Genomic DNA, 16,303 nt, shown 5'->3' on the forward strand with positions numbered 1-16,303 from the left:
CCACTCCACAGGACTGCTCGGTGGAGGAATCCAAATCCCATGTTTTACAGTTCAACACAAAGACTCCCCACACAAAAATGTACTTGGGTTCCTTTCACTATATGAGCTCATGTATTTACTGTGAACACTTGGCCATTGAGCATTTTGAGTGAAAATCCTTGTAGACTTATTAGACACGCCTGCTTCTCATGGGGTATTCAGTCAGTCCGGAAAACACTCTCTGGCTGTCCTATATCTCCAGGCCACACAGTGAAGCGGCATCTTTTCCTCAGCTTTCAAATGGAACACAAACAAATCATGAGAGATTTCATAAATGTTGAGCGAAGCAATAATATTTTTGTTTCATGTCATATTTTTTTCATGATGGTGGGTTATTGTGGATGTTTAATAAGTTATTTTACTTGAGAATGTGAGATAAAAGGGTGCAATCTATGGACGGGTTAAAGAGGCAGAGGACAAATATGGTGTCAGCCAAATGCATCTGGAAAGGTTTTAAAAAGTCTCAACGGTGATGAACTTGAATGTTCTACAGTTCTGAGTTCGTTCATGTGTACTCTATCCTCTCCTTGGTGGAGACATATCTCCGCCTTCCTCATCGTATCATAAACGAGATCTGCCAAATGTGAGCATCCTCATCATATTCATCACGTTCTTCCCTCTAGCTGCCCCAAAACATTTCATCATGTCCAATCTGTGGCTTACATAACCATGCAGATGATTCAACAACAACTTGAGATGGCACTAGTGCCAAACACCAGTGTTGGGGTAGACCACATGACTGAGGAGAGCGGGCACATTTACACTACAATGCTGTCAGTAGCAATCAGGTCATCTGGATGTGCCGCGCAATGTAAAAACGCACAGTGCTTATTCTTTCATGTTTTTTTTAATCAATGTTTTCATTAATATAGTTATGCTTTCAAAGGTATCGGTTTCTGTGGAGAAAAACAACAACATTTCCCTTGCATCTGAAGACAGTTCATGATATTACAAGATACAATAATTATCATTCTTTAGACTCTCCAGTCAACTCATTATCAAACAGCAATATGACATATAAACTTGTAGAATGCCCAGGAAATCCTTTTTGTTTCACATTAACATGGTCATCATGATAATGTCTGAATTATAGGTTACCTACCCACCACATTGTGCCCTAAAAGGTAAATGTGGGTAGCCTAACACTTAGGTGCCACTGTAGCCTAAAGTTTCGAAAGGTTATATAAGGTTGTAAAAACGCATCTTGAATGGGGTCTGAGAGTTAATACAAATGTATTAATGCAGGTGTTGTCTTCCCTATAAACATGTTATGTAGCATGTTGGAAGGAAAACGTACTTATAGGCTACCTTGCATTTGTTTAATATTCCAATCATTTCAATCCCTTTCAAATGAAAACCCTTGTCATAGATCAAACAAATCTGTCAAAAAACGAACCTAAATTAAGGATGAAGTATTAATAGGCTATTATCAATAATTGTATGATGATGACGGAAGTCATTATACACTATTTGTACACATGTACAAACCATGTACTGTATATATATATATATATATATATACATGGTTAAATAGTACATTGTTTGTACATGTGTACAAATAGTGTATGATGTGTTAATAACGATAGCTCTCCTACATATATATATATATAGCTCTCCTACATATATATATATATATATATATATATATATATATATATATATATAGCTCTCCTACATATATATATATATATATATATATATGTATGTATAAGTTCACTATGGAATTATGCAAAATAGTGCAAATGCCTAACCTATCTGCGGTGCGCAATTGTTTTTGGAAGAATACAATAAATAGTCTATTGTTATCCCCGTCGACAGTGGACTGAAATCTATCCAGGTAGCTTTAAAAAGCACGTTTTAGGTCTAAATTTACCAGACAGAAATGCAGCAGACTCTTTCCGATTATCATGGGCTTGAATTGGATATGTATAGGCTATTCATTCTAGAAAAGGAAAAGCAAATTACTTATGCATCGATACTGGAATCGATGGATAAGTGGACAAATAAAATAGTAATCCTAAACCAGATATGTAAATATTCCCATTATTAATACACTATTCGAATGGTTCTTACCTGATGCGATTAGTTCACAATCCAATGCTACCGCGATTTAGAAAGTAACATTAACCGACCAAACACTCCAGCGACAGCTTTTTTTCCCCCACAAATGCAAACTCCGCAGCAATGGTAGTGAACCAAACCTAAAGGGTTTCAACACTCAATGAATAAAGTGTCGGACTGGAGCCGCTGTCAGTTTGTGGGAGGCATACGCATTAGCCTACTTCCTGTTACATCACGAATTAGCCTACAGCTCTTCAGGAGAACCCACCAACCCACCACACAGATGATATAGACCAGGGATGGGAACTTTGACAGGGGTGGGGCACACAAAACCTAGGAAATCATCATGGGGGGGGGCGCAGTGGCTCGCGCATCTGTATACACACATCCTTACCCACACATGTAGTCAGAACTGGTCTTTCACGAAATGTTGTTAACCCTACCTTGCCAGCAAAGCATTTTAGCCCCCCACCTCTTCTTGACAGGATATATAAAAATAAAACAAATGTTGAGTTAATGTCCTGCAATTCTACACGTTTTGCCATAGTGTGGAGAGAAATGTTTGCAGTTTTTAATATGATATCTGAGTGAGAGTGACTAACAAAATCAATGGGGGGGGGGGGGGGGGGGGGGCAGGTGGATAATTCGACCATGTTAGCTACAAGTTTAGATAGCTGGACACTAGACTAATTTACCAATCTAAAACATGTTAGCTGATATGGGCTAATTGAGTGACTGTCAGTGACTGACATGACAGAAAACTGCTGATGGACAAATTTCAAATTGTACCTTGTGTATTTGTCACAGATCCCTCTGGAACTTTCATTGCACACACGTGTCCCCTATTCCCCCTGATTGTATTTGTATGAATGTGCCCTTCGTTCACCATGGTGGGGTCCATTATTGTTACATTGTCCGTTGGTCGTGTGTGTACCTGAGCTGTGTGTTTTGTGGATTGCGCAGATGATTATGGGTCTCCTCCCGTGTGGTAATCATTGTGCATGTGTGTTATTTATTCAAGGTACGCGCTTTTGTTTGGGTTTCTGTCTGCAGAGTTTGATCCAATGCATTGGCTGTAAACATTCCTTATGGTTCTAAATGACAGGAACATTCCTGCAATTCGATGTCTTCTCATATGGAAGAAGCTCGCTCTGTCTACGCTTAACAAACCTGTGAGTCCATCTCATTATTAGACTTGGTTTATTTATCATAAGTAGGTCAACTGACTGACATTACAGGTAACCATTTTTTACTTCAGTTTATTTGGTCAATATATTCTTAACTCTTTCTTGAACTGCACTGTTGGTTAAGGGCTTGTAAGTAAGCATTTCACGGTAAAGTCCACACTTGTATTCGAAACATGTGACAAATAAAGTTTGATTTGAACTGTCCAAATCATTTAAACACTTGAGTAAATGAGGGATACAAAGTGTGGTGAATGCGGGTGCTTCCACACATGTGTGGTTTCTGAGTTAATTAAGCAATTAACATCCATCATGCCTAGGGTCATGTGTAAAAAATACTGGGCAGGCCGTACTTTTGGCTACCATGAATATGCCCCCATAGTATGACAATGCCCCCATCCACAGAGCATGAGTTTTAACTGAATGGTGTGATGAGCATGGAAACGATGTAAACCGTATGTCATGGCCCGTCTCAGTCACCAGATCTCAACCCAATTGAACACTAATGGGAGATCCTGGAGCAGCACCTGCGTTTTCCACCAAACGGTATTTCTCCTGGAAGAATAGTGTCACATCTCGAAAACTGTTTTGGACATGGTCTCATTTATAATCTATAGAGGTCAATACATTATAAAACAATATGAATGTAGGCTATGATTTCAGAGAAATTCCCAACAAACGAATAGGTCATTTGTCAATTTGCAGTCATATATCATTCAAGTGAAGGCCATTATGGAAAACGTTAGAACCGTCATGATAATACAACACTGCCCCCCTGTGTCTCAGTGATGCACTATCAGTGGAGTCAATTCCAATAGCCTGCTGTACTTCAATGTGAAAGGGGACTTGGAACAGAATTAACATATGCACAAAATTGCAATGTTGATGACTATGCCAAATTAAATGTAGTCTCAAATGGGTTGCTGATATGTTGTTTTCACCGGGGTAAAACAAATACCATGGAAAAAGACATTACTCACATGAATGGGTCAAATAAACAGATCATGTACAGTAATTGATATAGATAATGTACAGTAATTGATATAGATAATGTACAGTACTTGATATAGATAATGTACAGTACTTGATATAGATAATGTACAGTAATTGATATAGATAATGTACAGTAATTGATATAGATAATGTACAGTACTTGATATAGATAATGTACAGCAATTGATATAGATAATGTACAGTACTTGATATAGATAATGTACAGTAATTGATATAGATAATGTACAGTAATTGATATAGATAATGTACAGTAATTGATATAGATAATGTACAGTACTTGATATAGATAATGTACTGTAATTGATATAGATAATGTACAGTAATTGATATAGATAATGTAGTAATTGAGTAATGTACAGATATATAATAATGTACAGTATAGATAATTATATAGATAATGTACAGTAATTGATATAGATAATGTACAGTAATTGATATAGATAATGTACAGTAATTGATATAGATAATGTACAGTACTTAATATAGATAATGTACAGTAATTGATATAGATAATGTACAGTACTTGATATAGATAATGTACAGTACTTGATATAGATAATGTACAGTACTTGATATAGCTAATGTACTGTAATTGATATAGATAATGTACAGTACTTGATATAGCTAATGTACAGTAATTGATATAATGTACAGTAATTGATATAGATAATGTACAGTACTTGATATAGCTAATGTACAGTAATTGATATAGATAATGTACTGTAATTGATATAGATAATGTACAGTACTTGATATATATAATGTACTGTAATTGATATAGATAATGTACTGTAATTGATATAGCTAATGTACAGTAATTGATATAGATAATGTACAGTAATTGATATAGATAATGTACAGTAATTGATATAGATAATGTACAGTAATTGATATAGATAATGTACAGTAATTGATATAAGTAATGTACAGCATTTGATACAGATAATGTAATTTATTGTATGATATTACATGTACAGTGCTTTTGGGATAATGAATGTTCATCATTTGTCAATAAAACAACTTGTCTGGTGTCCTCAGGAAGAAAAACAAATACAATTATATACTGGTATTTGGTATGTGACAGTAAAAAATGTATACAATTGTGATATTACTAAAAACATCTTCTTACAAAGTGTTAAAAGGTTACAATGAGCAATACAACATTACACAATAGGCCAAAATAAGCCTTTGATACAATTGCTGCAAGACTACAAGGACATACCAAAGTCAAATAAGAATGATATAAAGAAAGACTCATTCAAAAGTAGTGTATGTAGGAAGGGTTTCATATTAATAGGAAGTAGGAAGGGTTTAATAGGAAGTAGGAAGGGTTTCATATTAATAGGAAGTAGGAAAGGGTTTAATAGGAAGTAGGAAGGGTTTATATTAATAGGAAGTAGGAAGGGTTTAATTAATAGGAAGTAGGAAGGGTTTAATAGGAAGTAGGAATGGTTTAATAGGAAGTAGGAAGGGTTTAATATTAATAGGAAGTAGGAAGGGTTTAATAGGAAGTAGGAAGGGTTTCATATTAATAGGAAGTAGGAAGGGTTTAATAGGAAGTAGGAAGGGTTTAATATTAATAGGAAGTAGGAAGGGTTTAATAGGAAGTAGGAAGGGTTTAATTAATAGGAAGTAGGAAGGGTTTAATAGGAAGTAGGAAGGGTTTAATATTAATAGGAAGAAAGGGTTTAATATTAATAGGAAGTAGGAAGGGTTTAATAAGAAGTAGGAAGGGTTTAATATTAATAGGAAGTAGGAAGGGTTTAATAGGAAGTAGGAAGGGTTTAATAGGAAGTAGGACGGGTTTAATAGGAAGTAGGAAGGGTTTAATATTAATAGGAAGTAGGAAGGGTTTAATAAGAAGTAGGAAGGGTTTAATATTAATAGGAAGTAGGAAGGGTTTAACATTAATAGGAAGGGTTTAATATTAGTAGGAAGGGTTTAATAAGAAGTTGGAAGGGTTTAATATTAAACGGAAGTAGGAAGGGTTTAACATTAATAGGAAGGGTTTAATATTAGTAGGAAGGGTTTAATAAGAAGTAGGAAGGGTTTCATATTAATAGGAAGTAGGAAGGGCTTAATAAGAAGTAGGAAGGGTTTAATAGGAAGTAGGAACGGTTTAATATTAATAGGAAGTAGGAAGGGTTTAATAGGAAGTAGGAAGGGTTTCATATTAATAGGAAGTAGGAAGGGTTTAATAGGAAGTAGGAAGGGTTTAATAGGAAGTAGGAACGGTTTAATATTAATAGGAAGTAGGAAGGGTTTAATAGGAAGTAGGAAGGGTTTAATAAGAAGTAGGAAGGGTTTCATATTCATAGGAAGTAGGAAGCATTTAATAGGAAGTAGGAAGGGTTTAATAGGAAGTAGGAAGGGTTTAATATTAATAGGAAGTAGGAAGGGTTTAATATGAAGTAGGAAGAGTTGAATGAGAAGTAGGAACAGTTTAATATTAATAGGAAGTAGGAAGGGTTTAATAGGAAGTAGGAAGGGTTTAATGAGAAGTAGGAACGGTTTCATATTAATAGGAAGTAGGAAGGGTTTAATAGGAAGTAGGAAGGGTTTAATAGGAAGTAGGAAGGGTTTAATAGGAAGTAGGAAGGGTTTCATATTAATAGGAAGTAGGAAGGGTTTAATGAGAAGTAGGAAGGGTTTAATATGAAGTAGGAAGGGCTTAATAGGAAGTAGGAAGTGTTTAATGAGATGTAGGAAGGGTTTAATATGAAGCCTTGATTTAGACAGATCGAAACAAGATGTTGCTGTTCTTCTTCTTTATACGAATGACCTTCCCTTTGTGATGGTGATCTGAAAATGAAACAGCACAAATTAGTTATGTTTAAACACTTCTCCAGGGCACTAGTCTAAAAATGAACATTGAATTCAATTCATATCTTAACTGTTAATTTACAAAAACACTGTTAATTCAATTGATTTGTTTCAATTTTTTTTTTTTATTAAAGACATACGGATGGAACAAGTGCAGTACGGACACACCTGTTTCAAATAATACAACTAATTATAAGTCTTCAGTCTGGATATTGATCATTTGAATCAGGTGTGTTAATGCTGGGGATGGAACAAAAGCCTGCAACCCCAGGTAGCTCTATAGGGCTGGTGTTGGAGATAACAGATAACTTGGATCTTACCTGGCTTCATACACATCTTCATGCAGTGTCTCTTGTGGACAAAGTTGTTCTTGTTGCCCCCGCAGCCATTGTAGCGCAACGACTGACACCTCTTTGTCTTGGGGTTGTACACGTATCTCCTCTCAGTTCTCTCCTCTCCATCACATGTTGTGCCCTTGTCAATGGGACTGAGACACAAGTCCGGAGGATTGAAGTCTGAAAGAAATGCACAGAAGCAATTGTAAGATGAAATGACGTGCTAATAGCACAAGTCATGTTGTAAAAGAGTAGTATCTAGGCTACATCTGCAGTTTAGTTCTGATAGAACATACTTCTCTAAAAGCCTGATGTGAAGTTCTTGGAAATCTACTGTTAAAGTGACGAGTAGAACCTACTGCTACTACTATTACCTTGTACCATAACAAAGGGAACTTAATTTTCATCACCTCAATACCACATCAAGCGTCAAACTGCGGAGAAGAAAACATGAACTGAATGTCAGCCTTTGGTTAAGGGAGTACTGAAGATCTCCTATATCACTTGACTGGAATGACAACCACGTGTACAGAGACTCTCCTGCACTGGATTCACTGACATGGGTGGAATTCTGTAACATGAATCACAACTACTTGTCCGTGACTGAGTGATGGCCAAAGACTCCCCTGCTCCCAATGTACTGCGATGTGACCTCTGTACCAGACACGGGTGTTTCTGAGCACTAACTCCTCCTCATACCTTGTACACTCCCATTTTAATAGCAGTGAATCAATGTCACATGGAAGGAGGAGAAGGGAGGAGGTATTGTGGGCAATATGCTGCCTTTATACGTTGTAGTGTGTTTACCAGCAGCTAAACTATTTCTGAGATGGCGCATGTAAAATTACTGTCTCTCTCTTACCTACCTTGTAGTTGCCGTAGTACACATGACAAACGACTGCTTTCCTGAATTACTGTGCTTCCTGTGGCCTGGTGTTTGTGATAGTTCTATTGCCCATGTGCAAAGCGCCTCACAGTATTAGTAGTTGTGATACTGTAGTTAAAGGGAGTGACATCACACCACCACGAGGGGCTGCCAAGAGCCTGGAGCAATACAGTAGTGTTCCCAGCATTGACAGATCCACATGGGTACAGGGTTGGTTGAATAAATAAAGATGATACAAACATGAACTCAAAATACATAAACATTGTTGTCTTACCAGTTACTTTGAGAGACTGCACACTAGGCTGGCTATGGGGTTCTGGGACGGTGACCTCCAATTTAGGGGCCACATCCAATTTAAGGGCCACAGTGGGGTTTTCTGCAATGAAACCAAAGCAAGGTTAGAGTTTAATTCCATAATATGTTACTGCATTTAATAGAAATGTACTATAATACAAGCAGTGTACTAATCTGTTGTTAAAACCTGTTTACCAAGGAAGTAGCATTATAATATTAACATACAGCATAGAGAAGTTGTTATCCTTATGGACTCAGGATGGATGAAGAGAACAATTATTTTGAGCCCAAGGAAGATGGATTAAGGATTCTGATACACAATGACAAGGTAATTATTTTGGAGTTATCATCCATTTTTTTCTTACATTGTTTGGTCCTCTGTAGAAAAATATATTGGTAATTTTGGGGGTACAAAATGCAGTCAATGAATGTAAATAAATTCAAAATCAGGCCTATGTCTAAAACAATTGAATATGCTAAAATAAAAAAATAAAAAATGTAAAATGAAGGTGAAACATGACGATGGTCAGTCAACAAGATCATTTTGAAGTAAGTGCAATATTCACAACATCCACTGCAGCAAACACGTGAGTATTTGGGCTTTCAAAGAGGTATAACTCTATAACTACACACAGCAAACGTTTAAGGCACATTTACATGTTAGTCATTAAGCAGACTCTCTTATCCAGAGTGACTTAGGAATTAATGTGTTCATCTTAATATAGCTAGGTGAGACAACCTAGCTATAGAAAGCCATAGAAAGTACATTTTTCCTCAATAAAGTAGCTTCCAGCAAAGTCAGTGCTTGTAAGAAAAGGCCTATGGTTGGTTGGTCTCTTTTGGACTACCTGGGTTCTGGCATCTAGCCTGGCACTCTTTCATACTCTTGAAGTTGTTGGCATTGCCGAAGCAGCCTCCATAGTAGAAGTGCTTGCACTCCTGGCTCTGGTTGTCAAATAAGTAGCGAGTTACCAGACCTCGACATGGCCCCGGAGCCTCCTCCAGGTGACAGGGACTCTTGTCAACTAGAAACAGATGGAGAAAGAGGGAAGAGAGAGATAACATTATTGAGATAATGAAAAGGGGAGAACATTATTGAGCCTCCTCCAGGTGACAGGGACTCTTGTCAACTAGAGACAGATGGAGGGAGAGAGAGAACATTATTGAGATACTGAAAAGAGGAGAAATGAGTACCAGCTACTGAGTCATTTGAAGAGATGACAGCAGGAAATGTTGAAAAAAGTACAGTATGGGAGATAGGCTTCCTGTTCCCCTAAGTCAAATACAATCTACACTACACTGCAATCTACCCTTGGACCAGTAAATTGACTTCCAGGCAAACTGTGAATAATAGAGAAAGAGGTGGCACTAACACTCTGGAGAGCTAGAGACACTGACAGAAAATATGATGAGAGGGGGAGGAGGTGGAAAGAGAGAGAACACACTCAGGCATGGAGGAAGATAGAAGGTCGGCTGCTGACACAGTTAGTTATGAATGGATAGGGAGTTTGAGAAACAGACACCTCACAAGTCCTCGACTGGCAGCTTCATTAAATAGTACCCGCAAAACACCAGTCTCAACGTCAACAGTGAAGATGCTGGCCTTCTAGGCAGAGTTGCAAAGAAAAAGCCATATCTCAGACCTGCCAATAAAAATAAAAGATTAAGATGGGCAAAAGAACACAGACACGGGACAGAGGAACTCGCCTCTTCACTGACGTTGAGACTGGTGTAGATGTCATCTAGAGGGGTGATTGATTTCATGTCGCCCCATATATAGGACACATGACTTGTCCAGGGCCATGCCCCAGTAGATAAAATAAACTTCATATCCTGACACTTCATGGCTATAATATTGCTTTTTTTTCTCCTCTCAAATTAATAGAAATATTTCCGTCAAGTGGCCGTCCATTATCGGGCGAGACATCACAAAAATGAAGAGGTCATGAATATATAGATGCTGTAATTAAAGCTGTACTTAATACCTCAGCCTCTCTGAGTTCTAGAAGAGTCTGAGACAAACTAATAACTGTCATCCTCAAATATGTTGTGAATAATTATATATTGTATCCTACTGTTTATCCCTTTGCCACCAAATATCAAGTCCTTTTTCATTTCTAAACACTACTTTTACCAGACTGTGTTAAAGCATGTCAGAGAGAATGACTTGACTTTAACAGCAACACTACCTGAAAGGAGAGACTTTTTTCCATTTACATTACATTTAAGTCATTTAGCAGACGCTCTTATCCAGAGCGACTTACAAATTGGTGCGTTCACCTTATGACATCCTTTGTGTTTGTGTGACCCAGCCCAGCCCGTTGAATGATTCAAACCAGTGATTCAACTGAAAGGCATCTAAGTTGGAAAAAGCTATCAGTGTTATGGTGGTGAATTACTGGTGACCAATCAGAATAATATGTCCCTCTGTCTTTCAAGGTTATGGCTGCTGTCCAACATGACATACTGGAATTTTCCAGGTGAAAGGAGTTGTCCAATACATTACGGCCCTGTTCTAATACTCCTATATACAGTGGGGCAAAAAAAGTATTTAGTCAGCCACCAATTGTGCAAGTTCTGCCACTTAAAAAGATGAGAGAGGCCTGTAATTTTCATCATAGGTACACTTCAACTATGACAGATAAAATGAGAAAAGAAAATCCAGAAAATCACATTGTAGGATTTTTTATGAATTTATTTGCAAATTATGGTGGAAAATAAGTATTTGGTCACCTACAAACACGCAAGATTTCCGGCTCTCACGGACCTGTAATATATACTGCTCAAAAAAATAAAGGGAACACTTAAACAACACAATGTAACTCCAAATCAATCACACTTCTGTGAAATCAAACTGTCCACTTAGGAAGCAACACTGATTGACAATAAATTGCACATGCTGTTATGCAAATGGGATAGACAAGAGGTGGAAATTATAGGCAATTAGTAAGAAACCCACAATAAAGGAGTGGTTCTGCAGGTGATAACCACAGACCACTTCTCAGTTCCTATGCTTCCTGGCTGATGTTTTGGTCACTTTTGAATGCTGGCGGTGCTTTCACTCTAGTGGTAGCATGAGACGGAGTCTACAACCCAAACAAGTTGCTCAAGCAGTGCGGCTCATCCAGGATGGCACATCAATGCGAGATGTGGCAAGAAGGTTTGCTGTGTCTGTCAGTGTAGTTTCCAGAGCATGGAGGCTCTACCAGAAGACAGGCCCAGTACATCAGGAGACGTGGAGGAGGCCGTAGGAGGGCAACAACCCAGCAGCAGGACCGCTACCTCCGCCTTTGTGCAAGGAGGAGCAGGAGGAGCACTGCCAGAGCCCTGCAAAATGACCTCCAGCAGGCCACAAATGTGCATGTGTCTGCTCAAACAGTCAGAAACAGACTCCATGAGGGTGGTATGAGGGCCCGACGTCCACAGGTGGGGGTTGTGCTTATAGCCCAACACCGTGCAGGATGTTTGGCATTTGCCAGAGAACACCAAGATTGGCAAATTCGCACTGTGCTCTTCACAGATGAAAGCAGGTTCACACTGAGAACGTGGCAGACGTGACAGAGTCTGGAGACGCCGTGGAGAACATTCTGCTGCCTGCAACATCCTCCAGCATGACCAGTTTGGCGGTGGGTCAGTCATGGTGTGGGGTGGCATTTCTTTGGGGGGCTGCACAGCCCTCCATGTGCTCGCCAGAGGTAGCCTGACTGCCATTGGTACAGAGATGAGATCCTCAGACCAAGTCATCAGGAGCATGCCCAGGCGTTGTAGGGAGGTCATACAGGCACGTGGAGGCCACACACACTACTGAGCATAATTTTGACTTGTTTTAAGGACATCACATCAAAGTTGGATCAGCCTGTAGTGTGGTTTTCCACTTTAATTTTGAGTGTGACTCCAAATCCAGACCTCCATAGGTTGATATTTGATTTCCATTGATCATTTTTGTGTGATTTTGTTGTCAGCAAATTCAACTATGTAAAGAAAAAAGTGTTTAATAAGAATATATTTCATTCATTCAGATCTAGGATGTGTTATTTTAGTGTTCCCTTTATTTTTTTGAGCAGTGTATATATGTAAGTATGTGGAATTATTAGTGGATTTGGATACACCCATTGCTGACAGGTGTATAAAATTGAGCACACAGCTGTGCAATCTTCAAGGAACCCACCAGGTACAACCCTAACTCTGTAAACAAGGGCACCATCATAGACGTCATCCTGACCAACTGGCCCTCCAAATATACCTCCGCTGTCTTCAACCAGGATCTCTGCGATCACTGCCTCATTGCCTGTATCCGCCACGGAGCCGCAGTCAAACGACCACCCCTCATCACTGTCAAACGCTCCCTAAAACACTTCTGTGAGCAGGCCTTTCTAATCGACCTGGCCCGGGTATCCTGGAAGGACATTGACCTCATCCCGTCAGTTGAGGATGCCTGGTCATTTTTTTAAAGTAACTTCCTCACCATTTTAGATAAGCATGCTCCGTTCAAAAAATGCAGAACCAAGAACAGATACAGCCCTTGGTTCATTCCAGACCTGACCGCCCTCGACCAGCACAAAATCATCCTGTGGCGGACTGCAATAGCATCGAATAGCCCCCGTGATATGCAACTGTTCAGGGAAGTCAGGAACCAATACACTCAGTCAGTCAGGAAAGCTAAGGCCAGCTTCTTCAGGCAGAAGTTTGCATCCTGTAGCTCCAACTCCAAAAAGTTCTGGGACACTGTGAAGTCCATGGAGAACAAGAGCACCTCCTCCCAGCTGCCCACTGCACTGAGGCTAGGTAACACGGTCTCCACCGATAAATCCATGATTATCGAAAACTTCAATAAGCACTTCTCAACGGCTGGCCATGCCTTCCGCCTGGCTACTCCAAACTCGGCCAACAGCTCCGCCCACCCCGCAGCTCCTCGCCCAAGCCTCTCCAGGTTCTCCTTTACTCAAATCCAGATAGCAGATGTTCTGAAAGAGCTGCAAAACCTGGACCCGTACAAATCAGTTGGGCTTGACAATCTGGACCCTCTATTTCTGAAACTATCTGCCGCCATTGTCGCAACCCCTATTACCAGCCTGTTCAACCTCTCTTTCATATCGTCTGAGATCCCCAAGGATTGGAAAGCTGCCGCAGTCATCCCCCTCTTCAAAGGGGGAGACACCCTGGACCCAAACTGTTATAGACCTATATCCATCCTTCCCTGCATATCTAAGGTCTTCGAAAGCCAAGTCAACAAACAGGTCACTGACCATCTCGAATCCCACCGTACCTTCTCCGCTGTGCAATCTGGTTTCCGAGCCGGTCACGGGTGCACCTCAGCCACACTCAAGGTACTAAACGATATCATAACCGCCATCGATAAAAGACAGTACTGTGCAGCCGTCTTCATCGACCTCGCCAAGGCTTTCGACTCTGTCAATCACCATATTCTTATCGGCAGACTCAATGGCCTCGGTTTTTCGGATGACTGCCTTGCCTGGTTCACCAATTACTTTGCAGACAGAGTTCAGTGTGTCAAATCGGAGGGCATGCTCTCCGGTCCTCTGGCAGTGGGGGTGCCACAGGGTTCAATTCTCGGGCCGACTCTTTTCTCTGTATATATCAATGATGTTGCTCTTGCTGCGGGCGATTCCCTGATCCACCTCTACGCAGACGACACCATTCTATATACTTTCGGCCCGTCATTGGACACTGTGCTATCTAACCTCCAAACGAGCTTCAATGCCATACAGCACTCCTTCCGTGGCCTCCAACTGCTCTTAAACACGAGTAAAACCAAATGCATGCTTTTTAACCGATCGCTGCCTACACCCGCATGCCCGACTAGCATCACCACCCTGGATGGTTCCAACCTTGAATATGTGGACATCTATAAGTACCTAGGTGTCTGGCTAGACTGCAAACTCTCCTTCCAGACTCACATCAAACATCTCCAATCGAAAATCAAATCAAGAGCCGGCTTTCTATTCCGCAACAAAGCCTCCTTCACTCACGCCGCCAAGCTTACCCTTAGTAAAACTGACTATCCTACCGATCCTCGACTTCGGCGATGTCATCTACAAAATGGCTTCCAACACTCTACTCAGCAAACTGGATGCAGTCTATCACAGTGCCATCCGTTTTGTCACTAAAGCACCTTATACCACCCACCACTGCGACTTGTATGCTCTAGTCGGCTGGCCCTCACTACATATTCGTCGCCAGTCCCACTGGCTCCAGGTCATCTACAAGTCCATGCTAGGTAAAGCTCCGCCTTATCTCAGTTCACTGGTCACGATGGCAACACCCATCCGTAGCACGCGCTCCAGCAGGTGTATCTCACTGATCATCCCTAAAGCCAACACCTCATTTGGCCGCCTTTCGTTCCAGTACTCTGCTGCCTGTGACTGGAACGAACTGCAAAAATCGCTGAAGTTGGAGACTTTTATCTCCCTCACCAACTTCAAACATCAGCTATCCGAGCAGCTAACCGATCGCTGCAGCTGTACAGTCTATTGGTAAATAGCCCACCCATTTTCACCTACCTCATTCCCATACTGTTTTTACACTGTTTTTTATTTATTTACTTTTCTACTCTTTTGCACACCAATATCTCTACCTGTACATGACCATCTGATCATTTATCACTCCAGTGTTAATCTGCAAAATTGTATTATTCGCCTACCTCCTCATGCCTTTTGCACACATTGTATATAAACGGACCATTTTTTTCTACTGTGTTATTGACTTGTTAATTGTTTACTCCATGTGTAACTCTGTGTTGTATGTTCACACTGCTATGCTTTATCTTGGCCAGGTCGCAGTTGCAAATGAGAACTTGTTCTCAACTAGCCTACCTGGTTAAATAAAGGTGAAATAAATAAAATAAAATAAATAGACAAACATTGTCAGTAGAATGGCCTTACTGAAGAGCTCAGTGACTTTCAATGTGGACAAGTCAGTTAATCTGCCCTGCTAGAGCTGCCCATGTTAATCTGTAAACTCTGTTATTGTGAAGTGGAAACATCTAGGAGCAACAAAGGCTGAGCCGCGAAGTGGTAGGCCACATAAGCTCAAAGAACGGGACCCTCCTCTGAATTGCGTAGCGCTTAAAAATCGTCTGTCCTTGATTGCAGCACTCACTACCGGGTTTCAAACTGTCTCCGGAGGCAGCGTCAGAACAATAACTGTTCGTCGGGAGCTTCATGAAATGGGTTTCCATGGCCGAGCAGCCGCACACAAGCCTAAGATCACCATGCGCAATGCCAAGCGTCGGCTGGAGTGGTGTGAAGCTTACCGTCATTGGACTCAGATCAGTGGAAACGCGTTCTCTGGAGTGCTTCACTATCTGGTGTTACCTGAGAGTAGTCCTGTATCTCTGATGGTGAGAACACAACCTGATCCAATGCATAGTGCCAACTGTAAAGTTTGGTGGATGAGTAATAATGGTCTGGGGCTGCTTTCACCTGGATTCGCCTGGTCAGTCTATGTCATGGACAGAGCAGGTGTTCTTATGGTGGCCAAGACCATACAGCAATTTAACTGGACAGGTTCCACTCAGAACAGGCCTCGCCATGGTCGACCAAATAAGTTGAGTGCACGTGCTCAGCGTCATATCCAGAGGTTGTCTTTCGGAAATAGATGTATGAGTGCTGCCAGCATTGCTGCAGAGGTTGAAGGGGTGGGGTGTC

At 40.4% G+C, this 16,303-nt stretch overlaps 2 protein-coding genes across 3 annotated transcripts in view; both read right to left on the reverse strand.

Annotated features, from left to right (window-relative positions):
* Positions 1-2,343, reverse strand: part of LOC124044237 (calcitonin gene-related peptide type 1 receptor-like) — a 41,877-nt gene extending 39,534 nt beyond the window's left edge. The window contains exon 1 of the mRNA XM_046363835.1: positions 2,113-2,343. The gene's annotated coding sequence lies outside the window, so the exon portion shown is untranslated. The remainder of the gene's footprint in view (positions 1-2,112) is intronic.
* Positions 2,344-5,235: 2,892 nt separating this feature from the next.
* Positions 5,236-16,303, reverse strand: part of tfpia (tissue factor pathway inhibitor a) — a 56,076-nt gene continuing 45,008 nt past the window's right edge. For both annotated transcript variants that reach the window (XM_046363838.1, XM_046363837.1), the window contains exons 3-6: positions 9,485-9,661; positions 8,617-8,718; positions 7,442-7,636; positions 5,236-7,100 (exon numbers count right to left, since the gene is read on the reverse strand). In XM_046363838.1, coding sequence (XP_046219794.1) covers positions 7,030-7,100; positions 7,442-7,636; positions 8,617-8,718; positions 9,485-9,661 — 545 coding nt within the window. In that variant the 3' untranslated portion in view covers positions 5,236-7,029. The remainder of the gene's footprint in view (positions 7,101-7,441; positions 7,637-8,616; positions 8,719-9,484; positions 9,662-16,303) is intronic.

Source organism: Oncorhynchus gorbuscha, linkage group LG09 (genome assembly GCF_021184085.1).
Source record: "Oncorhynchus gorbuscha isolate QuinsamMale2020 ecotype Even-year linkage group LG09, OgorEven_v1.0, whole genome shotgun sequence".
NCBI classification, from domain to species: domain Eukaryota; kingdom Metazoa; phylum Chordata; class Actinopteri; order Salmoniformes; family Salmonidae; genus Oncorhynchus; species Oncorhynchus gorbuscha.